The 25,808-nt window shown below is 39.6% G+C and overlaps 1 protein-coding gene across 3 annotated transcripts; it reads left to right on the top strand.

Annotated features, from left to right (window-relative positions):
• Window positions 1-416: 416 nt before the first annotated feature.
• zzz3 (zinc finger, ZZ-type containing 3) lies at window positions 417-25,808 on the top strand. 3 transcript variants are annotated; one of them, XM_056743219.1, is made up of 12 exons: window positions 417-539; window positions 10,610-12,071; window positions 14,663-14,801; window positions 14,930-15,077; window positions 15,149-15,276; window positions 18,994-19,065; window positions 19,212-19,313; window positions 19,736-19,831; window positions 21,246-21,395; window positions 22,627-22,761; window positions 22,913-23,013; window positions 24,291-25,808. In XM_056743219.1, exons 2-12 carry the CDS (start codon window positions 10,675-10,677, stop codon window positions 24,433-24,435), a joined length of 2,613 nt encoding a protein of 870 aa, XP_056599197.1. In that variant the 5' UTR covers window positions 417-539; window positions 10,610-10,674; the 3' UTR covers window positions 24,436-25,808. The 3 variants fall into 3 exon arrangements, with proteins under 3 accessions (XP_056599197.1, XP_056599198.1, XP_056599196.1); XM_056743220.1 differs by lacking the exon at window positions 417-539 and adding an exon at window positions 1,001-1,125; XM_056743218.1 differs by lacking the exon at window positions 417-539 and adding an exon at window positions 1,151-1,465.

The following is a 25,808-nucleotide window of genomic DNA, read 5'->3' as shown; positions in this document are numbered from 1 at the left end:
TGTTCTTTTTTTGTGACTGTCCCAGACAATGTACTTCAGTTGGTTTTGGTTTTATTTGCATTAGCAACATTGGTAATTCTCGTTAATGTGATACATTTGATACTAGGAGTAAAAGTTAAACTATGCCCAGTAGCTTAATTTTATTAACAGGTTGCTTGAGAATTTCCCATAGAGTTAAACACAGCAGCACTAAAGATTTAGCCTAGTCGTACAGCCCTGGGTTTTGTTTTGACTTCAGGCTTTAATGGCTAAAGAGACATAGAAAGCCCATCGTTTCCATTCATAGAAGAACATCAATAAGACTTTTTATCTAAGTAACGTTCTCTATAACATAATGCTGAACTGGTCAATCCGATGAGTGCTGACAATAGTGCTCAAGAGAGCCGGGCGGTAATTATGAAAGCAAGCGTGTGGGCCGCGGCTGCTGTCCTGTACAGTAGCGCAGTGAGCGGGATTGTGGGATCACATTCAGCAGCAGTGCCGAGAGAGAAAAAACATGGCGGCTGCCGAATGTGCAGCAAACGATTTGCGGAAGTGAGGTAAGTGTAATTCTGTAGCTTCATAAACCCTTTACATTGAATTATCTGTCACTCAAGCCCAATTCCCTGACTGTTTTCTCCGAGTTGAAGCAGAGTCTGACTTACAACCCGCTCCAAATGTAGCAGTTCGAGCGGATTTGATGGGCAAAGTTGTTTGCGGCGATCAGTTGAATGTGCACGCTGCCCCCGCTCCTCTGTAGGGTTAAACGCTAGCCTGTTAGCTTCGACATTTAGGCCCTTTCATTTGTTAAAGTTATCCGTTCGCTGCTTGTGCTGGTTTTGTTTACGCGCCATGGAAAACAGACCCACGTTTTTAGTTAACAAGTGGTCTATGATTGCGTGGAAGTGCTGCAATGGGTGTGCCAAATTCATTAGCATTTAGCATGCTACAGTGAGTATCGTTTTTATTAGTGTAGAACTCGCGATCGCTCTTAGCCGTGATGCTAATTAGTGGGTGATTCGTGGAAAAGAAACCGTTTGCTTCATATTGCGTGGCGATAAAAAAAGCATCGTGTGTTTTATTGTGTGTGGCGCAAATACTAAGTGCCTGCGCTTTTGCGCATCCTGCAAATGCAGTAGTTAGCAGGTGAGCTAATAAACCATGCAGACACTCATTTGTTTTGTTCATTTAGAGTCGCGTAGCGGCGTTGCTAATGGCCAGCTATGCAACTGGTAATGACTTAACGTTTGTTAATACGTGATTTGTTAGCTGCATTTATCAAATGGGTTGCATTAAAAAACTCTTTCGGTATTCGAGTTCGGTCAGAAGTCCCCAGAGCTTGAGAAACGTGCACACGATGATCTTTGCAGCCGGGTTGCACATTATGCCAAGCCGCGGATGCGGTGATGCCGGAGAGGCCCATTAAACGCAGTTGAAGGAGAAAACATTACTTCTTAAGGCGAAATTACGTCCTAGATAGATAACGGTGAGTTATTAATTTGCAGTTTTGTTCGAGACACGCTGTCTGTTTGTTGTTCTGTCCAGTTTAAAGAGGCAAACCCGTTCCTAAGAAAACATATCATATCGAGAACATGTGGTGTTATTGAAACTAAGGTTATGGTTTTTAAATACACCGTTGCACTGAAATCCACAGTTAACGTTCGGCGGGACACATGTTGTCATTTGAACTGACTCGGGTTGTATAGTGTTAGCACATTGGGGAGCACGTGTCAATTTAAAGTTCTTTACACCACGCGCGCTAGTCGCTCAATCCAGGAAGTTTAAAATTCTTAATGCGCGCAACAAAATGATTAAACCGACACGTTAACGGATGTAAATGTAAACTGTGGGTAAGTTTGGGGAGAGTTTGTCTTTATCTCCATCTAAAACGGCTCCAGCTCCTTGTGTTTTGTTGTTACCTGTCATTGGTGGATAAACAGGGGTGTTTAAATGTCTTTGATCGTCTAACGTTAGCAAAAGTGTACATGTATGAAAAAATGTGTGACTATCAAGAGGCATCACCTGTCATATGACATATACAACATATACTGACTCGTCTTTTTTTATGTAAGGAATAGTTACCCCACCCACCCCACACTATTGTACACACCCTCATGTCACCCCAAATCCTGATGCGGTTAATTGTCATGTATAACACATGAGAAATGTTTAAAAAGACCTTTTCGGAGCTCTTTCTATAAGTTGATAGTGGTTTTAAAGAGGCGCTGGGGTGAGTTTCGAGTGATGTATGCTTTTCATTATGTCTAAATGCACAAAGTCTGTCCTGGGAAAAAAATATTATCGAATAGCTGTCATGTGGCTTTACAAAACATGGGATATAACACAAGTTGTATGGACTTGTATTGTGTTTTTACAGAAATAATAATGTCATACAGATACAACATAAAGAGTTTTTTTGGTGAACTCTTGTATTAACTCTGCATTTTCCCCTTTGGACAATGCCAGATGACTTAAAGCTTTGCTATTGGTTCTCGGAAGAACAATACGTGCCACTGCCCAGATGGCCTGATGGGGTCCAAGTAATTTTCTCTAGTGTCTATAACAAATGCAGCTTGTAATCCTGAGATTTCAGTTTTTGTTATGCTAAAACTGAGCAATGAATAGACCAGGTACACTTCAAGTGAGATCTATGTGTCTCAAGTGAGATTAATCACATATTCCCTTCCAGATGGATGAAGACATTTAGATTTTATAAGCAGTTTTTCATTTATTAGCCCTTTGTAGTCACAACAGGGTTTTTTGGTTAATGGAAGTTTTGGGAGTGCTATATAAAGAAATAGTTTACAAAAAAAATAAACCCACCCTCTCATTTATCCACCCTCATGTTGCTCATACCCCATCAAACTTCATCACCACTTTCTAACACAGAACATAAAACGTGCTCCGAAGTAATTCAAGTAAATAGTTACATCCCTCAGCATACTTTGTTATTTAGTGTTTTGCTCCTTTATCAAGGCTCTCGAGAGATGCAACCTAACCAGCAATTGGGTCACTTGAGTTTCCCTGATGCACATTATACACAAATGTGTTTGAAGATATTAGCGGTGACTCTTGGCGAAGAGTTCATGGCAAAGCTCAGTTTATCCCTGATCGTTTATGATGGTTATGATGACTGATGTACCGAAAACTGGTCCGACATCATTTACATTACTGCGATCACTGGATATTTTTCTTAAACGTTTGAGAATTGCAAGAAAATACGTGAACTGCTCAAAGTATACAAGGACTTTGTATATAAAAATATACCAGCCTATGTGTGGGTGCCAGCTCAAACCACAGGTTTGGATTTGCTGTGTGGAAATACAGGGCTTCTATATCTGGGAGTGGAAAGTAGAATATCATAGTTAAATGGACGTGAGTAGTAATGCGAAATCTTGTTTTCAAACATTTAAGAGCTTTAGTATTCAGACCTGACACCACCCCTTCTGCCTGTTTTCTGTCTTGTCTTTTATATGCATGGTCAAATCTCATTAAACGCTCAGCCGGAGACTTCAGTGGAGTGTGAATGAGGGATGCATGTAGGACTCTTCTCAGGTGCCTCTTGTTTTTGAGACAAAACAAATGTTAGGAGGGCAAAATCTTAATTTGCAGTTTTTCATGTAGATTGCTGTAATAGTACATGGCGGTGTTTTTTTTAAATTATTTTCTGTGTGCTGTTTTTGACTGCGTGAAATACCCACTTGTGTGGAAATTTTCAGATATGGATCAGCAAGTGTTTAACAGGGCTGATTTATATTTGTTGTGTTTGTAAGTCAACTGCCTATGTAATAAAACTAAAACGATCCCTATCTTTCTCACGTTTGTCCTAGACATATCCTATTGCATGGTCACAGTGGGATGGAGGCAATTGAGAAATTTAATATGGTTTAATGTAATTTGTCACACTTGAATCTTCTGTTTGACTACAGTACCACATCCTTATTATTGAGTACTGCAGACAGCAGTGCTAGCCAGGACTTCTTCCAGTCTCCTGTGTGCTTTTCTAAAAGGTGTTGTTTTATTTGCTGTTGTTTTACAGATTTTGTGTGTTTCACAGTTAGTTTATCAATGCAATCATAATATAAGCATGTTATGCGTGTCTTGAGCGGTTTTGAATTGTAGGTTTTTATGAGCAATAACTGTCTGAAACGTTTTGTGTTATTAGCCAATAAATTGAAAGACTTAACAGCCATAAATATTACTTACTTTCAATTAAATGAAAACTGAATAAAACTGTACTTTGGCATCTTTTTTATTTAGAAATATTTTGATGTCATTGGGCTGGAAAAGGGTGTAATTCACTGGATTTTCCTTACATATTTGTGACGATTGTGCTGGTTATTATGTCACCTGCAGCATTTAATGCAAGATGAACCAGTCACTGCCCCTTTGTGAAACTACATCCTTCAGGAAAATGTGATGAACTATTTTATTCTGCACACATTTTTGTTTTGGTTGCTTAATGCTCAAAAAACATTCCACATATGTATTGAATAGGGATGCACCGATATGTACACTTTGACAGATAGCGGTAACCGATAATTCTTGAACAATATACCCTACCTAAATTATAAAACATTTTCTGAGACTGAACTTATTTTTTTCTCTCAAGTCTATTTTACGCAAATTCAAGATTATTTAATTCTTCTTTAAAACTTTTTTTGCTATAATGTTTAATTAATAAACAAATTAAAGATGTTCTTCCAGAGCAACCCAGAAAGGTGTTCTCAATAGCCACAAGTCTTAACATGTCTCAAGAAACAAAGCATTCAGACAGCAGTCGGTTTCAAACAATATGCGTTTGTTTCTATAATTTATACATTCATAAATATCTACATACTACATCAACAATGTTTTGGTAAAAGCAGTTAGTGAATGATCATGACAGAAAGACTGCACAGTACTGAACTGTGAGCAGCATGCAGCTGAAGTTGTTTAACAAGAGGAAATTATTCATAATTTATCGGCTATAATTTATCGGCCGATAATATATCGTGCATCCCTAGTATTGCAAATGCCTCATGTAGTTCTGGATATATATGTAATACGTAGTAAATTTTCTGATGGGAACAAAGACAAGGTTTTAGAAGATGTGAGTCACTGATGTTTTCTTGGGTGGTTTGCTTTCAGATAATCATTCTTACATAAACCATGTAATATATTGCAGTTTAGGGTTGGGCGTTGTCAATCGAATTGGCATTGATTGGATGATGTGTACAGGCAAACATCGCGATAGACGACGATATCTCCCTGTGGCGTTATAAATCGAGGTGCATCTCGGCACGAGCTGCGCAGAGACGCATCTTATTTGTTGGGCAGTTTTAAATTCAGGCGCGTGTCATCCTCACATTAATGCATTTGGCAGACGCTTTTATCCAAAGCGACTTACATTGCATTATCCTATACATTTATAGATAGGTATGTGCAATCATAATAAAATTTAGGCTGATCAATTTTTGCTGAAAAATTATGAATCGTTTTCTCTGGTTAAACAAATTCAGCTGCTCAACTCGCAGTTAAAACCCAGTACAATACTGTCAATCTGTCATGATCATTAACTTATAAGAGAACATTAGTAAGGGAGGTACGGTATGTAGATATTTTTGAATGTGTAAATTATAGGAACCAAAGTATATTTTTTAAAGCCGGTTGCTGTCTGAATGATTTCTGTCTTGACACTTGTTAGACATTTACATTTAGTCATTTAGCAGACGCTTTTATCCAAAGGAACGTAGAAAGAGTTTAAGGAGCAATAAGCGATATGTCATACAGGAGGAATAATGCAATAGGTGCCAATACAAAGTTACTGGTTTCAACAAAAGCTAGACCACTACCTGTTAAGAGCAAGAGAGAGGGTTATTTTTTATTTGTCTGTCAAGTATTCACAGAACAGATGGGTTTTATGTAGTTTTTGTGAGAGATGTGGCTATTATGTGGTTGTATAAAAGATATGTGGCTATTAAAAACACTTCTCTGGGTTGCTCTGGAAGAACAACTTTAATTTGTTTATCAAATAAATACACCAGAAAAAGTATAAAGGTTAAAGAATCTGTAATTAGTGTGAAGTAGGCTTGGTACATGATTTTCTGGGAAAAAGAGAACAAGTGGTTACCTTGTTTTCTGCAGTCAATGGTTTTCAAATAAAAGCAGCTGTCCACTTTTTGCCTTTTGTTTCAGTCTCAAAAGATGTAATAATAATATTTAGATAATGTATATCGGCCAATATATTGATAATTGGCTTCCGGTGTGAAAACAATTATCGGTTATCGTTATAAGCCAAAATGTACATATCGGTGCATCCTAATTTAAACGCATGACAGGCATGAAATTCCTCACTGTAAGAAAAAAAACTTTAGATACGTGTGACATGGTGACATGCAACTGGTGTGCTTACGAAATACTAGCTTTGTCGGACATCATGCATTGTTACACTGACCGAACAGCGCAAAGCATCATTCATTAATTGCTCTCGTGTTGCTTTGATAACATAAGCAGATCTGCACCGCGCACATAAAGTTGAACACATAATAAATCACAAACTAGCATTTTTATAGCCGTACAACTTACAAAACTTTGTTTGTGCTGTTGTGGTAGGCCAGTTTCAAATCGCATAGTTGGCACACTGCCTGTGTCTTGTCCTCACTGAATTTAGAATTTTCTCACACACCTGAGATTAGAATCTCACTCATGGGAGATTCATATTCAAACCGCAATCCCGAATTTAAATTTTTTAAATCGAATGCCAACCCACCTAATGAATATTCTGTTCTAACCCTACAGGTTACTGTCTTGTTTACTCAGAAGTCCCTTTTTACTCATTGGTGCTTGGCAGTGATCGACCAATAGTGTTTTTTTAAAACAGATATTTTTTTGCATGTTTATGTGCTCGATATGCAGAACCGATGTTTATTTACTGTTATTTTTGACACATTGATTGTAACACAACTGAACAAACTATTTAATTTAGAACAATCACTCCCTCCTTGCATACAAAGCAAAACATTTGCATCAATACACCAATAAATAGAGGGGTCTGAAAGACTGAAAATTAAGTGCGATGTTACTAAAGTGTATTTGTTCAAAAATAAATAATTCTTACCAATTAAAAAAATTAATAGAGAGGTCTGAAAGAGGTTACTGTTACAAATGTAACTTCAAAGAGGTAAACAAACATGTCAAATAAAGCACAAAAATAACTTCCACTTAGAAAAAAAACATTTAAACATACCTGGCATAAATAACATTGTTATTCTAGCATTGTTTAATACTCCCAGTTGAGCAGAACTAGGTTGTAGTGTAGAAAAAAAAGTCTTTCAGCATTTAAGCCTACTTGGTTTTTTTGTCATAAATGGCTCCGACTTCACTGAGGACTCGTTCACTGGGAACCAAAAAGTGTGTGTCTTGTATCTTGCATCCTGAAGGCAGGCAAGGACTGCACATTTCACCTCCTCCACTTTTGCAAACCGTCGGGTAAGACTCTCCAGCATCACCTGTGTCATTGTTTTAATCTAATAAGAGGAGGGACCTTGGGTGCTGAGCAACATCTTCAGAACTTTGACAATTGGGAGTATGCATGACACTGAACGTTCAAAGTGGCTCATCCTCCTCTACTGGAGAGAGGGCGTCAATAAGATTGCTGACAATATTTCACTGCTCCACACTTAGGCTAGTGAACCCACCATGCTCACTGGCATATACGTTCAACGCTCTCTTTTGCTCTTATATCCTCACCAACATGTGTAAGGTTAAATTCCATCGGGTGGCACAGCCTGAATAATGGAATTTGCAGGTAGCCCAAGGTCCGGCTTGATCACTGCTAAACGCTGTTTGGGTAGTATTGAATGATTAAAGTGGGTTGCTCAGATTTTAGCACTCACAGACTACTTTGGAGTCGAGGCCATCATTGACAACAAGTTGTAATATGTGGGCACTGCAGCTCATGTCAGGCACTTCAGAAATTCTTATGCCTTTAACAATGTTAGCACCACTGTCTTTAAGAACAAGAACCACTCGTTCCTTGTCAAGTTCCCATTTTTTCAGCATGTCCAAGAACACCTCACTAATGTACTCGCCAGCGTGCGATCCAATCATTGCTTTTATATTTAGAACTACTTGTCTGTGAATCCACTGATCATCAGTGAAATGGCATGTGAGACTCCGTAGGGATCATGGACCAGCAGTCTGTGGTAAAAGCCAAGTTATAACCTGCTTTATTAGGCTTTAGGAGTGCTTTAACCTTCTCAACAATACTGTTATGTATTCTGAGGACTTCTCACTCATTTTAGTGAGTATCTTGGTTCTGCAGTTGCCATTAGTCTCTGGAAGCCTTTATTTTCAACCATGGCGAAAGGCTGATTATCGGTAGCAATCATTTCTGTAATAATCCTATCCATTGTTTTTGAGCAGACATCACATGTGTTCCACTTTGTCTCATTTCAAACATTATAGGAAGAGAAGCTTGAATGTGGCTTGATGTCTTTTGCTCTTCAGCATCTCTTTTTTTCTGTGCCTCATCAAAGATAGCTGAGTAATGTACCTTTAGGTGGGTCCACATGTTGGAGGTATTTTTGGTTGTTTTAGATGCTGACCCCATGCTGACATTCATTTTGGGATTCTCCCCAAACTGCCACTCCTGACAATGGCTGAGTGAAGTAAGCCCATACTGCACTTTGGTTTTTCCTCATTTCAGTCATCTTTACAACAATAAGTTAGCAGTCTTTCATGTTAAATTTCATTTTCAAATTATAACAAAAAATATTTTTATTTTTAGATCACTAATATTAACAATAGGCAAAACAAATGTTGAAGGTCAAATTTTTTCAAAGGAAGATATTAAATGGAGTTGGAGTTCATTTTGCAGTAAAATAAAAAAAGTCAATTAATTTAATATCTCATTAAAAGTTGAAGAATAATTGCTGGATAACATTAATTTACTGGATAGTAGCTGCATATACATTGTCATGAAAGTAACAAACAAAACTGCATATAAATTCATTGTATATCTCAACTGGTGTTACGTAAAAAAAAAATTCAGTCTTATTAAATACCTGCGGACAAAGCACTGTTTATATATGCATTTACTAACGTTACATTCAAACTGTGATCGCTTGTTGAGATAATAAATAATTAATTCCACAGGGCTGTATTTATTTAAATGTTTATTAATGAAATAATGGTTATATAGTCGATGAAAGTGTAACTTAGGGACATTTAAACAAGTTAATCTTGTTAAAAAGTTAGCTTCATGCGGAGCAGAGCAGGCAGGGGAAACGGAACTAGTGCTTGATCACAAAATAAAATAACTGCATTAATCCCTTCGTGTTTTTAAATTATGCACGTACGGCCGAATGTCAACAAAACACAGACAGATGACTTAGTTTTACTTACTGTGTCCGGTTAATGTCCAGCATCTTTTAGCAGTGGGACAGCACCATCTATCGGTTTCAAATGATCTCCAAATCCAGCATCATATCCAATGTTTATATAACATCCATCACTGAAATGTCGTGAACAAACTAACTACTGACTTCTCTGACTATAGCAAGAGTAACTATCTGCAGCTGCATGCCCAGAGTGCAGCCAGTCTTGATTGTAGGCGTGTCTTACTATCGCTCGTCGGTTGGCGGGCTATTTCTTTCACCTTGCCAAGCTTTTCTGGGAGAATTGCCTAATAAAGGAATAGGATCCATGTTACGAAACAGGGATCCAGACTTTAAAAAACTTTCTGAAACAAGTTGGAGTGCTGGGGAAGTGTATCAAGCACAGATATACTACATCATAATTCCAACTTGTTTTTAACAAGTTAACCATGTTAAGCATGAGAAGCCAGCATGTATAATAGTGTAAAGAAGTCAGAATACATGAACCCGCTTTAAATCTCCCCTTTAAACAAACATTCAGTGAGAAAATTGTTTGTTTGTTCTACACGCATGAAATTTGGGTTGAGAACCAGAGAGATCAGGCAGTACTACAATATTGGATTGACTGCTGGCTTTATGTTTTGTGTATTATTGTGTATTATTCTTCAAAATTGTGATTTATATTTTAATCTATATTTTACCCTCTTGTGTGTCTTTGATCTGTGTTGGACTTATTTTCTTAGCTTTTTTTGAGTTTGGATTGTGGTGTTGAGCTGACCTAATTTTACACAGAGTCTTCTAACCTTGTTATTCCAAATAGTGGCGGCTTATATTTAACACAGAATGTTTGCCATGTGTGTATCTGTAAAATAGTTGATTTCTTTCACTAACATAAAACGTAAGAAACGAATGGGTCTCTGTTGGTTTCCTATGGAGCGTTTGCGTGGAAACATTCCAGATATTCCATGAATGTACTTAGTCATAGTCACACTGGACATCAGTTATGTTCTTCCTGCTTAGTCTCAATCCATTGATCCACATGGTGGAACATTAAGCAAGCAGATTAGCTCACATCTTTAGCTAGCAGCATATCTAATTTTACCTTATATGGCCTTTTGGACCTTCATGTGTTTTTGACCATGGACAATCCTGGATGTAAAGGATATTTAACATTGACTGTTATTTAAGACTGGTCATGGTTAGGTTACATTCTGACCCATTTAACTGTAAGTATGAATGGCCTTTAATTTTTCTCTCCCTGTGTCCCTCAGATGCCCACATTCTGCTGCTGAGGAGAGAGCACCACGATGAAGAGACAGTAGGCACCCACCATAGTATGGCCGCGTCCCGTTCTTCGCGAGTCACAAGATCATCAGTGGGGATAAATGGATTGGATGAAAATTTTTGTGGTCGAACCCTCAGGAATCGCAGCATCGCCCAGCCAGAAGAGAGCTCTTCACCTCCTGCGCCCAGAGCCCGCTCGCCCAAGAAGAAACAGGACTGTCAGCAGCACCAGCAGTCCGGAGCGCAGGTCGGAAAGGTAGCCGAAAGCAAAGCGGAGAGTGAGCCCCTGCCCGTCTACGGAAAACGGGGCTTGCCATGTTCTGAGAAAGACGAGTCAGAGAAATCGGACAACTGCGAACGGTCAAGGGCTGGGGGTGGGCCAGAAGCCTCCCCCGCCCTGAAGAGGGCCAAACGGTGCCCTCGCTCAGGTGAATCGCATGGAGTAGAGGAAGGAGCTCCTCTTAAACCGGACAGCCCTGATCCTGCTGCATCGAAGGAAAATGACGAGGAACCAAAATCGAACACGTCCTCGATCCCTCGGCCTGGCTTCGACAAAGAGGAGCAGAAAGACGACGGCCCAGCAGAGGATGTTATTCCTCCACTGCAGGCTAGTGAGAACGTCAAGGCTACGAATGGCCTCTCTGAACTCCACAAAGAGAACTCCGAAGTTGCAGCCTTACCTGCGGAGCCCTGTGCCTCCTCTGCCACGCTCAACAACAGTCTGTCACTGTTAAATGGCAGCCAGGCTTTGCCCTCATTCCCAGACCCTACTGTGCCTTGTAGATCCCCTCATCCCAAGCAAGCCAATGAGTCCGACAGCCCTCAGATTGACTGTGAATGGAATAGCACGCCAGAAGAAGCCACCGAGGCCGTGCTGTCCCGGGAACCTGAGATGGAGGTGGAGGTGGACGTCGTGGGGGACGCCAGCCAGGCCCAGGATGAGAGCACCAATGGCAGCTTTCAGGCCGAGCCGCAGGACCCTTCTGACGACTGCTCGAATATCTCAGGAGAAACGGTGGCAGGGAATTCCTCCCAGCCATCCGTGGAGCCCCCCTCCTTCACGGAGCCTCAAGAACACAGATACACCCTGAGGACTTCACCACGCCGCGCTGCCTGTGGTAGTGGGCTCAAAGCCAGCTCCCCCAAACCCAGTTCCCCACACATAGACAATGGTTTGCTGAAGGAGGAGGCCACAATGGTTCCTCTTTCCTCAGAGGAGGTCAGCCATAAGGATTCTTCCCATCATGCACTGGGACTTTCTTGCGAGGCAGACAAAGAACTCTCACTGAAAGCAGGGGTCAGTGGAGAAGTTGGCATTTCAGATAGTACAGTGTCCAGATCCACCAAAGAGCTGTTGGCCAGTCAGGTTGAGGAGGATGAGGAGGAAGAGGAGGATCCAGATGTGTACTATTTTGAGTCTGATCACTTGGCGCTCAAACACAACAAAGAGTATGTTCAGGTTTTTGGTGTTCTGTATCAAGTGGTGGTTCATATTTGGTCAAATTGCAGTTTTTGCTGATGCAAGCGTAAATTTAAGCATAAATGTAAAAAGTTAAATCCTAATCACCTGGCCATCGTCCTTTACGTTTTCTGTAAAAATCCTTTTTGAAATGTAAATTTTTATAGATTCTGGAACAAACAAAGATGAGTTTAATAGAAGTACAAACATCCTGCAGCACTTAATTGATGTGTTTGTCAAAATACAGCTGTTCTAGTTTTGTTTCGTCTGCGCAGAGTCTGAGTTTGTACTTCTGATTTAATTCTGCATAGATGTTTAGTTTCTCTAGCGTAATAGTCAACAGTGCTAACATGAAGTAAGTAACAGCTGCTGTAATCTCCAGGACGGTGGTGGGTAATAAGTGAGGGGGAAAACCTGCTGCTGGTGGACAGGTTGTCCTGGGTGTTGCTCATTCAGTGTGTTCCCATCTCACAGTGTGAGTGCTCGGCTCATCTCCCCGCCACCCCAGCGGGGATCAGGAGCGGCCAAATGCATTGGCTTGTGGGTCAATAGGAACAAAGAGAGAATGCAGTCGTTTGTGGTGTGAATTATAAATCTTTCGAGGTTAAATAAAGTTGTTCTTATTTTAATGTAGGGAAGATGTGATTGCTAGGGCCTTGAGATTTGGTTTCAAGGGTTTTCTGGGTTGTTTGCATTATGAACCCACCTTAGAGTTTCTGATGTTTTGATTTCTGAATATGGTTTTTGAATCGCATAGAATATTAATGGCAGGCTACCAAACCATCTGCTTTGACATCAAACATATTTATAGCAAGCATACAGCAAAAATGTATGTATGTTGGTGATCTTTAAGTGAAAGCGATAAAAATAAAGATGCTTGCACTATTAAGAAAAAAGGCACCATGCAATAACTCTTCTGCTCGCATTGTTTACAGGGCCCAAAATAACTCTGGTGGTATCGATTGAATTGGATCTCTGCCTGAAACCCATATCGCTGCATCTTTGTTTAATATGTTTTTCTATCGGTCTTCAATGATCTAGTCTGCCTTTCAGATGCTTGACCCATAGGTGGCAGTGCACTGCCAGCCATATGTCAGTTTTGGGCGCCTTGCCATCGTTGGCTTCTTTCCCCAACCTGCAGTGTTGGATGCCTATCTTCATTGTACATCTGAAAGGAGAGGCAGTTAACAGCTGCTCGGCGGTCTATGTTATTAGAAATTGAAGCAAAACTAGTCCTTTGCCCTGGAGTAAGGCAGATCAAATGAAGCAAGTCCTCTAAATGAATTCTTGTTGAGATTGAATACTTGCTGTCATCAATTGATTTTCATTCACGTCACGTTAGTCTGGATTGAATTGGCAAGGTCCGCTGAGTTTCTGAATAAGATTAGCAGTAAGCAGTAGGGAGAATCTCTTGCTTAGAAGAGCAGCTTTGTCGAATTCCCTTTTTTTTTTAGTTCCTATTTGTGGATCCTATTTTCCTGAGGGTGTGCAGGGAAAAGGTCAAAGCTTTTTATTGCTTAGGCAATGGCATATGTGTGTAAGCAAGAAGATGAATCTCGAAAAGCACTTTTAAATGTGAGCTGGTTTAATTTTTAATGCAGTGTTGACTTTATTTGTAAATGCTCAGCGATTTAACCAATTACAAACGTTATTAGAAGGAAAAACATTCAACATGTTTTTAGATTTATTTTAGTACATGTTTTAGAGTAATTTTGAATAAATGTGTAAACCTGCGACTTGCAAGTTTTTACATCATAAAATGGTTATTATACATTTATAATATGATTGAATTGATGATTGGCCACTGCCGTTACAATGAATGGCGAGGAATGCAACGCTCAAAATGGTCGCTCCAGTAAAACTTGGCAATCATCAATCCATAAAGAAAGGGGAGTGGCTCTAATGAGGCGCTTGCCAGCCTGTGTGCAAGCGCAGTAGATGAGGCGACATTGAAAAAGGTGATTTTTAACGCAATGTAAGCTTAGCAAACCAAAGTTATGATACACTTCAGGTCATGGTTTATTGCGATTATAGAAATGTTTTCCTCTTCCCATTCAAGTAGATAGGACTGTGACCTAGCTTTGACGTAAATAGCTGCCCAGAGGAGTTGCAAACAAGGCCGCCGAGTGGCACGACTTCCGTAAATGGACTTTGTCTAAATATAAGACATATTTATTAAATTAAATTGCACTTATCTGGTTTTATTAACTTAAGTGGTAAAAAAAGGACTCTTTGAAATTAAACGTTTCACAATACCATTTTATGTGACTCGAGATTGACTCTTAACAATTTCTTTCAAGATCCTATTCCTATTTATGAATAGTTTGTAAGAATATTAGTTTATTTTGAATTGATTTGAGAATTGGTTTTGTATAATGTGCATGACGCTCTCAGCCATTGCCAACCCACCTACTAGCAAGCTAAAAATATTTACATGGGTACCACTTTCTGTTTTATGCAAAGTTGTTTGAGTGAATTGAATGAACGAGAATTGATGTTTAATGGGTAGATGCATTGATGCATAGGAAGTGTTATGCGTTCATAATGTACAAAGCATCACTCCATCTCTCCTATACATTAGTTATCAGAGGTTGCTCCAAACCGTAAGCGTCTTGGAGGCCCAGCGAACTCAAGCCATCATGGACCTGGAAACTCTGGCACGGCATCAGAAGGAGGGCCTGGCTGATCCAATCACCTTTGTGGACCAGCTACAGAAACAGGTACAACATTTGTACACTTTCTGATGTCACCACTGCTATATGATATGCATGTTACTAAATCATGTGCTGAGCTTGGCAGTCACAGTGCCATACCAAACAATATTCAATATCACCTCTTCTGGTGAAAGGTGGAGATGGGACTGCCCCGTCCGCAGAGAGTGGTCCAGCTCCCAGACATTGCATGGGACCAATACACCTCAGGCTGCGGGGATTTTGAAAGAGAGTTCTGCGACAAGAAGCGCAAAACACGGCAATTGCAGTTAATCTTCGATCAAGGTCTGTATCATTTGATAACAGCTGATAAGATGGTTAGAGGGATCAGTCATTATTAATTCCTCTTTTTGTAGTGGTTCTGCCTGCTCGACCAAAAAGTCCCGTGGATTCCAAGAAGGAAGGTGATTCCTCATCCATATACTCATCCTCTCTACCGTCAAGTGACGGTCCGGAACACAGCATGTCCAGTAGCAGAACTCAGGTAAATCATCCCACAGCTTTGCTGGACCAAGATGTGTTAACAATGAGCGCTTTTTTGCTGCCATCATTTACATCCGCATTGACATTTGTTTCTGTTGGTTTTCTAGAGAACCATGAGCCTATCATTATACTGCGCTCATTTTCTCCCTTTAACTACAATTTCTGCGTATTTCATCATGCTTCACTGAACATGATATGTTATACGAGCAAGACGTTACATTGCCTGAGAGTGCGATTTATATTTCTCTATCTTTTTGCTGTAACATTTTGACAGAATATGCACTGAGCGTGCTGTTAATAAAAACTATAACCTCACCTCATTGCACGCTGTATCGAAATGTATTTTATGCTCTGCATGAAAGAGGTGCTAGTGTTTCCCACATAAACTAGGTTTCTGCCTGCGGGTTCATACAAAAGTCACCGGTCAAGTCTCTTGCTGAACGTTCACTACACATGGGTTTAAGTGTTCAGCACACATATATAAGAAACAACTCTGTGAAGGGGCATTCTTTCTATTTTGATGTTGTGTGTTACCTTGAGGAAAAAGCATTTTCAGTGGTTCTTCAGTCAAGTTCAATGTTGGTGTTTCTGATGCTGATGATACACAGTGTGCATTGTGTAATCGTGAGAGTGATGACTGACTGATTCCAGCATACAAGGCGCTGCAGTAGTCAAGGCTTGAGGAAATAAACGCATAGATAACGGTATCTTAATCTAAAAGAAAGGAAAGATTTTAACTTTTGTAGCTGGTTTAGCTGGAAAAACTGGCCCTGACCACAGAGTTAATCTGTTTGTCAAACTTCAAGTGGCAATCGAAAATGACCCCCAGTTTTTTAACACAAGAGTGATTGTTCGACTGAAGGTGCCCCAAAATTACGCTGTATTTGTCAGTCAGTGATGGGAGCCAAACAGGATAACCACTGACTGTTTTTCATTCAACTCGAGAAAGTTTTCATCTGTCCATTCCTTAATATCCTTTAGACATACTAGCAGAGAAAGAACAGAGTCGCTGCCTGAATCTAATGATAACTAGAGTTTGGTATCGTCTGCGTAGAAGTGATTGGAAAGCTTATGACGCTTAAGAATCAAGCGTAGGGGAAGCATGTAAAGGGAAAAATAAAACTGGACCCAAAATTGAATCCCGTGGCACCCCACAGGTGATCAGCACTGGGGATGATGAAAATTTCAATAGATATGCTGCTATTTGACATGGTTTAATTGATAAAAAAAATCTGTTTATGGCTACGCTTAAATCCAGCAGCACAAGGACTCAGAGGTTGCGTCTGATACTGCAAAGCGTGCATCTGTCATTCAATAAAACCCTCTCGTCGCATATTCTCATACAAATACAGGCGGGCACAATCTAGTACTGCTTTGTTTACAGACTTTTTTCCTACAGAGAACGATAGCGACTAGTATCATTTTGAATAAACCATGACTTTCAGTAAGTGGAAAACAGTCTCCCTGTGTCTTCTACTTTCATGACCCAACAGCAGCTTAAAGTTACTTGTAAGTGAGTAAATGAATTATTACAAAACAGTGTGTAAAAGCACCTGTCATTGTTACTGATTAGACATGAACATTTGTCTGTAATAAGTATTGTATGTGTGACAACAGAAACATTAAATATGTAAACGACTTCGGCTTTATTGTATATTAAAATACAGTAAGTTCAATGAACGCATGTACGTCACGATGATGTCACAAACATGCAAATTGGCACGTTTTATCACCAACTGCCACAGAATGCTCAGAAAACCTTACGAACGAGTGTTACCACATGACACAACAAGATCGTAAAGTTAATAACATTTAAATACAGCTCGGTCACAGCTCTGACTACTGCATACTGCTCCTCTAAAAAACATAACAACATATTGTTTACTTTATTTTCTTTATTGTTATTGCATAGTACATCATTATTAACACATTCAGGGCTAAGTGACATTATAATAATTTATAATAATACCAAATTAAGTTTGTATAATATTACAGTATTACTGTATTCAAACATGTTTATGCACATTGTAAACACTATTTAAAAGTATTTTGTATGTAATGTATGTTTGGTCAAGTCAGCATTATATCTTTAAAAATCACGGCACGTTTTGCAACACCGCAGCTGTATCGCTACATGACATACCAGAACCATTCACACTGAAGCATCCAGATGTCTCCAATGCTGCGTTATTTCATAAAAAGATCCAACGAGAGGTGATCAGGTTTATTTACATCTGGTGTGGTTATCAAAATTTTCCCGTCAGATTATGTCTCCCCTGTTAATAACACTGGAGTCCGCAACCTTCTCTTTAGAAATGTGAACTGTTGAAGGTTATGGCAAAGAATTCATCCAATGTTAACGTGCATCAAGTGTTTTTATAAATTTAAAGCTCTTGGCTACATCAAATGTGCCTGCTGGGTGGAGTTTAATGTCATCATCCCATTAGATGTCGCTGTCCAACTTCTTATGATGAGCAACAAAGTAGTTTTTTGGAAAGTCGGAAGTCTTAAGCATCCGCCCTCCACGCATACGCAAGGCATAATGGGTAATTTAGCGCATTGTGAAAAAAAAGTGGATACAGGGAGACATTTATGATGGAACGTACACTAGATGAAATAACATCCAATACCTCCTTAAATAGAGTAGCAGGGATGGAATCAAGAGAACAGGTGGTTAATTTCGAACTGGAAATCGCAGCCAACAGGTCAGAGTGAGATATGGTTTGAAAAGCGGACTAGAACAACTAATCTGTAAATTATTACAGCTTTTGGGTCATAAAGATAGAATCTGAGACCTAATACTAACAATCTTGTTTACGAAGAAGCTGCAAAACTTCTGCACTAACAACCAAACCGGATACAATCGGAGGATTCAACACAGAGTTTAAAGTGGAAAATAGGGTTCGCAGACAGTGGGATTTTTGCAATTAAACTTGAAAAATAGTTAGCCCTTTGCAAAGAGACCATTTCCTGGTATTGAGAAAGACTAGCTTTCAAAAGTTGATAAGAAGTGTGTAGTTTGTTTATTCAAAGGCTTGTGCTTTTCCTTAAAAACAATTCTTCATAAATGAAGCATGTTCAAGGTCTGGAGTTGATTCTATGTGTGGTGTTTGCATTTGGAAGCTGTTGCAGTGAACCCACATCATGGGGTTCAGTGAGATCTCTATGCAACTGAAACAGACCATAGTTAGATTTCGAAACACAACAAATCCATCAGAAAGATGCCATGAACATTAAGAGAAGCCAAATCAACAAAGAAACAGAAGAAGAAAAGAAAAAAACAACACACCGCTGCGCTGAGCTCAGCATCAAAACAATCCTGGGCATCCATATGAAATAAAAGTGGTGGATGATGTCATTATCCTCTCCATGATATAGAAAAACACCTTCAAATTGCATACAACGACAACGCAAAGACAAGAATAGACCCGATCTCGCATCGGGTGACACGAATGTGCATCAATTGTGTCTTCTGCGCTCCTTTAAATTTAAGTGAGAAATTTGTGCATAGATAACAAACTATTGCCGCAGGTAATAAGAGCGAGGAATGTAATGCTTCTCATTTGGTGTGAACATAATGTTATAGTTTCTCCTGTACATATTGTATATATTTTCTTAGCTTAACATGTAGAACAGGGCAACAAAAATGGCAATGTTGTGGGTTTGATGGGAGCAATAATTATACTAAGCTTTTCCGACTCATGATTTTTATGTGCAGATGATCAGAGGGAGAATGTGCAACCAGAACAAACCTGACACCTTTAACCAGTTGTGGACTGTTGAAGAGCAGGTATAAAACCAACATCATCTCATCATCTCTGTGTGTTCTGTAGTTGTGTGTGGAGCTGAACATGTACTACACATGGAACTGTTCACATATTTTTTTTACAAATTCTTCATGTGTATGCTTAAATGTTTTTGTTCTGAAACGTGTAGAAAAGATTGGAGCAGCTGCTTTTAAAGTTCCCACCGGAGGAGGTCGAGTCTAAACGCTGGCAGAAGATTGCAGATGAACTTGGCAACAGAACTGCCAAACAGGTATATTCTCTAGACCAGGGTTCCTCAACTCTTACCCTGGAGGTCCGGAGCACTGCAGAGTTTAGCTCCAGCCCTGATCAAACACACCTGAGCAAGCTAATCAAGGTGTTCAGGATCAGTAGAAAATCAGAGGTAGGCAAGTTTGATCATGGTTGGAGCTAAACTATGCAGTGCTCCGGACCTCCAGGGTAAGAGTTGAGGAACCCTGCTCTAGACACTTCCTCGGATCTTCTCCCTTCCTCTATGAACATCTCTTAATATAATAAAAAATGAACACAATTACACAGAGTTTATAATTCATGAAAAAATATTTATATAAAGATATATATATAGGGTGTGTTTTCATTGCTTTTACAGGCCAATGAATTCAACTGAAGCTTTTTGAGTTTTTCTAAACACTGTTGGAACCTCTTTCTTTTCAGGTTGCCAGCAGGGTACAGAAATACTTCATTAAACTGACAAAAGCTGGTATTCCAGTACCAGGAAGAACGCCCAATGTGTGCATGTACAGCAAAAAGGTAAACATTCATTCTTAAGTCCTGATCAGACTGAACGTGTCTTTCGCTGTTCGATGCGTCTCTTTTGAATTGTTTTCAGTTGGCAGAGAGTGTTTTGTGTCAGCTGACAAGGGTTAACTGAGCAAGGTTGGGCTGCTATCCAACAAAATGCACTTTTAAATGTTTTCTACCAGAAATTGAGTCGCCATCGTGTGTGCAGAAACACCCTGTAATTATACAAATCCATCTATTCTTCTTTTTGTAATTTACTTTAAACCACAACAGTGACACAAAACCGGCTGTTGGCGATCCCCTATCACATTTACATTTAGTCATTTAGCAGACGCTTTTATCCAAAGCGACTTACAAAGAGTTTAAGGAGCAATAAGCGATATGTCATACAGGAGCAATAATACAGTAGGTGTCAATACAAAGTTACTGGTTTCAACAAAAGCTAGACCACTACCTGTTAAGAGGAAGGGTTAGGGATTTTTTTTTTCGTCTGTCAAGTATTCACAGAGGAAATGGCTTTTAAGTAGTTTTTGAGTGATGTTATATTGATTTACGCCCGCCCATGACCGCTCACAGACTCCGCCTTAAGAGCGAGTAGTTCCACTTCCGCCAGAGACACACTGTCAGACATTTTTAAGCAAGAGCACATGTTCAGGGCTTTCGAATGACATTAAAAGCAAGTCGATGCGACCCCTAGGTGAAGAGCTAGAGCTCCCAGTAGCTCGAAAGGTTAAAAAAATCTAAGCTCTGGGACCCGGTGGCCCAGCTGCTCGAGCCGAGTAAATCAGTACCAGCTGTTTTTCTCGGTGAGTTCAGTGTTTTCTCGTATGTCCTAAGTGCGACAATACAGATAGAAACGGACTGCACATTTGTAAGACAATGAGGTTACGCAGAAATTGCTACTCACAACGTAATAACACCTGGTTGCTGATCTTTACATACCTGTTTGTCATTTACAAGTAATCTGAATGCATGTTTTTGCCTTTATCTGTGTTTATGTCTGTTTCATACAGCAAATGTTCAGAATATGTTGTTCTTCTATGTTTTTGTCTTTTCCATTTTATTCATATTTTTGAACACGGCATTAAGGGTATTTTTCTTGCAGTTATTGTATGGTTTTGGTTGTACCGGGCTTTACTGACGTAATTGCGCTTTCCCTCCTATTGCTTGTCTTGATGTCATCCAAACCACATGTGTAAGAGTTCTACCTCCTATTCCGCATACAGGGAGGGGAGCAGAAGCTCATTTATATTTAAAGAGACACACAAAAAAAAGTTTTTCTAACAGAAGTGGCGCGTTCTGTGTTTGATCGACCCCTTTGTTGTTAGTATGTTGTATTCCTCTTGACTCTTTCATTATTGGTGACATAAAGTTTTGCAATTGATATTTACCTGATATATTGTGTGTGTGTGTGTTATCTTAGGCCTCCAGTAAGCGACAGCACCATCTCAATAAACATTTGTACAGGCCCTCAACGTTTCTCACCTCATACGAGCCGCCCGTCTACATGGATGATGAGGATGAACGTTCATACTACTACAACAGCCTACAGGATAACGGTGCAGATGATTCTGTAAGTCCTGACGAACATGTCAATTCCAGATGTATTTAATGCGAGTAAATAGATGATGGTTTTAAAACGGTGTGAAATTTTGTCATTCAAGTTTTTATTGTCAGCAAACTGGCATTTCCACTGTTGAGATTTATCGATCATTTGATAACGATGATCTGCCTTTTGAATGATTAGAGACGACTTGACTGGAGTTTCTCTTTTTTTCTGAAAGGGCAGTGTGTTATGTGACTGAGCTGGCTCAGTGTAGGGTTGACATTTTCTCTCTCTTCCTCTGATATATGTGACCTTTACAAGACTTTGGGTCAGTGAACCCTGCTGAGAACATAGCCAGGCATCAGTGAACCTTTAATGCAGTACAAAACTTCTGTCCTCATAAAGCCCAAAGTATTGGTGTGCACATGGCATACATTTGTAGTGCACATGTGTTGACTGTCTTTGTGTAGCTTCTGTGAAGATTTTGTTCTTTGAAAGACTTTGTGTATGATTCTATGCATAGTCCAAACATTCTCCTTCTAACCAAAGTATATTTAAGGTGTAATATAATATCCATGTTATGCATGTTATTATTTTATTATAATATGCAAAATTATGATACTATTTTTTTGTGCAGTAGTACAATTATGTACATTATCTTATAGCTAGTGTAAATATTTCATATTGGTGTATACAGTATAGAGCAGCGCTGTTCAATTAGATAGTCAGGGGGGCCAGTTCATGAAATGCATCTGGATTTTTTTCTGGATTCTGTGTATTCTTTCAATTACTATAGAAAAGTACTTTATAATAAGTTCAATTTTTTATAATGTTACTAGCAAATGTACTTAAGAAATATTTAGATATGCAATCATGCACAATTTGACATCGGTGCATCGTACGCCCAAGCAGACATTTCTACATTCCATGTTCATTTGTTGTATTTTGAAACTGCATACCAAAAAAAGGGAAATTTAGTGAAACAACATTAACCACACACATGCTGTTCTCCGACGTGCTATTCTCTCCCTTACAGCTTTAATTCATATAGGAAGTTTGAATTAGAATGAGATTTTCTCTTTACTGTATTCATGAACAACCTGCAATACTTTAAAATGCTTTTAAAATGTTTACTTTTGCTGTGAATAAGCCTTGTTGCTGCAAATATAGATAAAATTGAATTGGTGATGGCTGAAAAGAAGTAAATCTATTGTGGTGATGAGCGCTGTATAGTGTTGACTCTGCTGTGATATCTCAGGATGAGGACGGGGTTCCTGTGGAGCTGAGACATCTGCCAGAGTACAAGGAGCTTCTGGAACTGAAGAAACTGAAGAAGCAGAAACTACAAGAGATCCATGCTGAGAGCGCTCTCACACAACACATTGGCTATAAGGTACACACACTTAGACCTGCATGTGCACAGAACCATTGACCCCTGTGATGCTTTTAAAATCAGTTTTTTCTCAGATCTATTGAACATATGAGTGTGAAACCTTTAGATTTTGGTGTCATTTCTTTAATATTGACATGTCATTCTCACTCAGTGTGACATGTGTGGAATGGAGCCCATCCAGGGTGTGCGGTGGCACTGCCAGGACTGCTTGCAGGACAACGCCGTGGACTTCTGCAGTACCTGCTCAGACTGGTGAGTTGCACCTCCTCAGCTTTATTATGTTATTAACAGTTGGGGCAGGATTTTTTAGGACCTCACAATTAATTCATATAACTTCACACAGTTCCATTGATGCATCTTTGTTTTTCAAAAACATTGGGTTAAGTTGCTCCGTGCAGTCTCAAAATCCTTTGTAAAGTTGCCACGTAAAATGATTGAAATGTTTTGTCTGCCCTAAAATGGATTTTCTAATGACATGGTGTGAGAGGTGACTCACTCCCTCTGTGTAAATAGAATGACACATCATAGCCGCCTTAAACTGAACTGTCAATCAGTGCAGGTCTTGTTTTCTGTGGTTGTTCAAGAAGGATTTGTGCATTTTTTTCTGCAGTTGTAATTCTGGAGAAATGCATTTTTGAGGACTCTGGAATTTAAAATGTTTACTTAAAAATGGTCCTATTTTGTGTAATGATGGATTCTTTTTAAGTTTGCATGTTACTTTCATCTGTTTTTCAGTTTTGTTATATGTGTGTTTTAATAGAATCAAATCATATTGAATTGCAGTCTTGTGAAGTGAAAGTGGCCTATTGTGTGGATTGATGCAGGATTGTTTAACTTCGCTGCTGTTTTTATATTCAAATGAATAACAGAAGGATAAAAACATGAATAGGAGTTTACAGTAGGGGTGCACCGATACGTACATTTTGGCCAATAACAATAGCCGATAATTCTCTAACATTGGAAGCCGATAACCGATATATTGGCAGATATACAGTATGTAAATATTAGTATAAATTTCCCTTATACTGAAGCAAAAGGCAAAAAGTGGACAACTGCTTTTATTTGAAAACATTGCACTGCAGAAAACAAGGTAACCATTAGTTCTCTTTTTCCCCCTGAAAATCATGTACCAAGCCTACTTCACACTAGATAACGATTCTGTAACCTTCAAACTTTTCCTGGTACATTTTTTATTTAATAAACAAATTATAAATGTTCTTCCAATCAACCCAGAATTTTTGTAATAGCAAAATATATAGCTATAATATATCAGCCTGAATTTGATTACCGGCCGATAACATTCAAAATGACCATTTACGGCAGATACCGATATGGCCGATAATTTATCATGCATCCCTAGTTTAAAGTGCAATTACTTGCTTCATCTATTATTCAGTCGTCACGGGAAACATAAACAGCTTCTCAAATCCATAGCGTTAGTTTTCATCCTAGAAGGAGAATAAAATGTATTTTGTCTCATCTGAAATGGTATGTTTTAATAACAATGCACTTTTTGTTTGCCTCATCAGTCCGTTTAAAACCGAGACCCACAAGCCCACACACAGGCTGGAGCCGGTCTACCAGGTCGAAACTTTTCTGGACAAGGACTACTGTTTACCGCAAAATACAGGCTACAACTACCTGGACCCCAACTACTACCCTGCCAACAGATGACAGGGACGAGCTCCGGCGCTAAAATCCAGGGCTGGGCTGCAGTTCCCAGGGCATTCTGTGCATGGCTCCATCATCCAAGTCAAAGAAATGCTTAAGTCTGGGCAGGAGGGTACCGCAGATGGGCCGCACCTCACCACCTCCGACCCACTGCTGGAGGGGGGGATGGATTGATGGGGGGGTTCGTGGGAGGGAGGGGGCAGCACCCTGCTGCTGTTGTCAAACCTTACCGGGTCTCCTCAAGTAACACACAATGTCAAAGAAAAGAGGAAAGAAAAGGCACACCGACATTCCCAATCCCAGGACATTTAGAAGGCAACCCGACTTCACCCTTTGTTCCACTGTTTGAGCGACAGATGTCAGATCACCCAGACAAGCGGCTGAACGAGCCGTCAAACTTTGACAGGGGCGGATTCGTCGGTGGGAGGGGTGGGGGTTGCGTCAAAGTGCAAAGTGTCGTCTGTAGTTGAAATATTTATAAGTGAAGCTTTTTGTGTGAGCTCTCTTTTCGTGAGTTGGAAGTAGAAGGAAAGGAACTTGGTGCTGAGACTGTCGTCTTTGATTCATACCAGGTTTTTAAAAAATTGCGAGGTTCACTCACAATTCAGATGTCTGGGGGGACTACAATCCCAGCTGACTTACCCCATACGTGTCTCTAGCCATGGGCTACCAATTTCACTAGAAAGCTGCTCTTTGTTTCCTCTTACAACCGTTACATGATGTTGTCACTTTATTTCTGTTAACTTCTTGGTTTTTTAAAACTCTGAATAAAACCCCATTCCTCTTAACCCAATAGGTTCCCAAACCTAAAAGCACTACAGCACGGAGAAGACCAGCTGAGATTTGGAAGGCGTTATTGCGCTCTCTATGGTAGTAGAGAGTTTTCTTTTTTCTCAATGTGTACTGTTGTTGACCATGTGGAGTATACAAATATATGGTGAAAAGTAGCCAGTGGTAGTTGCCGTGTGCCATTTTTTTCCTGTCCAGTTGATTCAAACTCGGCCACTTGTTTTAGATGAAGAAAATAAAGAACTGGTGGCACAGTCCCCCTCTGTGGAAAAACTGCCCGACCATCGTCACGCCCTCTAATTTTCCTCACGGTCCATGAAAAGATTGTATTTTTATTAATCTATTTAAAGAAGGACATAACTGAAGAAATCAAGTCGATGGAGGGTGCCGCACATGGTGCTCTCACGTTATTTTATACACATAAATTTCGTTGTGCTTTGAGTAGACCATTTTGTATTGGGTTCGGTTATGTTCACCTCCCCTACCTTGACCTGCTTCAGTATGTGTATAACAGTCTGTTCTTAAATAACGTAAAAAATGTTAGAGGAGAACTGTGGAAATAAAAGTATGTGAAAAGTCTTTCTACA

This window comes from Triplophysa dalaica, chromosome 3 (assembly GCF_015846415.1).
Source record: "Triplophysa dalaica isolate WHDGS20190420 chromosome 3, ASM1584641v1, whole genome shotgun sequence".
NCBI lineage: Eukaryota > Metazoa > Chordata > Actinopteri > Cypriniformes > Nemacheilidae > Triplophysa > Triplophysa dalaica.
The sequence above is the reverse complement of the archived record's forward strand: the minus strand, read 5'-3'. Positions and strand labels throughout refer to the sequence as shown.

Excerpts from the sequence above, each read along its gene's own strand:
- zzz3 (XM_056743219.1), top strand. The coding sequence starts at position 10,675 with ATGGCCGCGTCCCGTTCTTCGCGAGTCACAAGATCATCAGTGGGGATA. Across the intron at positions 19,066-19,211 it reads TGTGGACTGTTGAAGAGCAG|AAAAGATTGGAGCAGCTGCT; the intron begins GTATAAAACCAA and ends TGAAACGTGTAG. Across the intron at positions 23,014-24,290 it reads TGCAGTACCTGCTCAGACTG|TCCGTTTAAAACCGAGACCC; the intron begins GTGAGTTGCACC and ends TTGCCTCATCAG.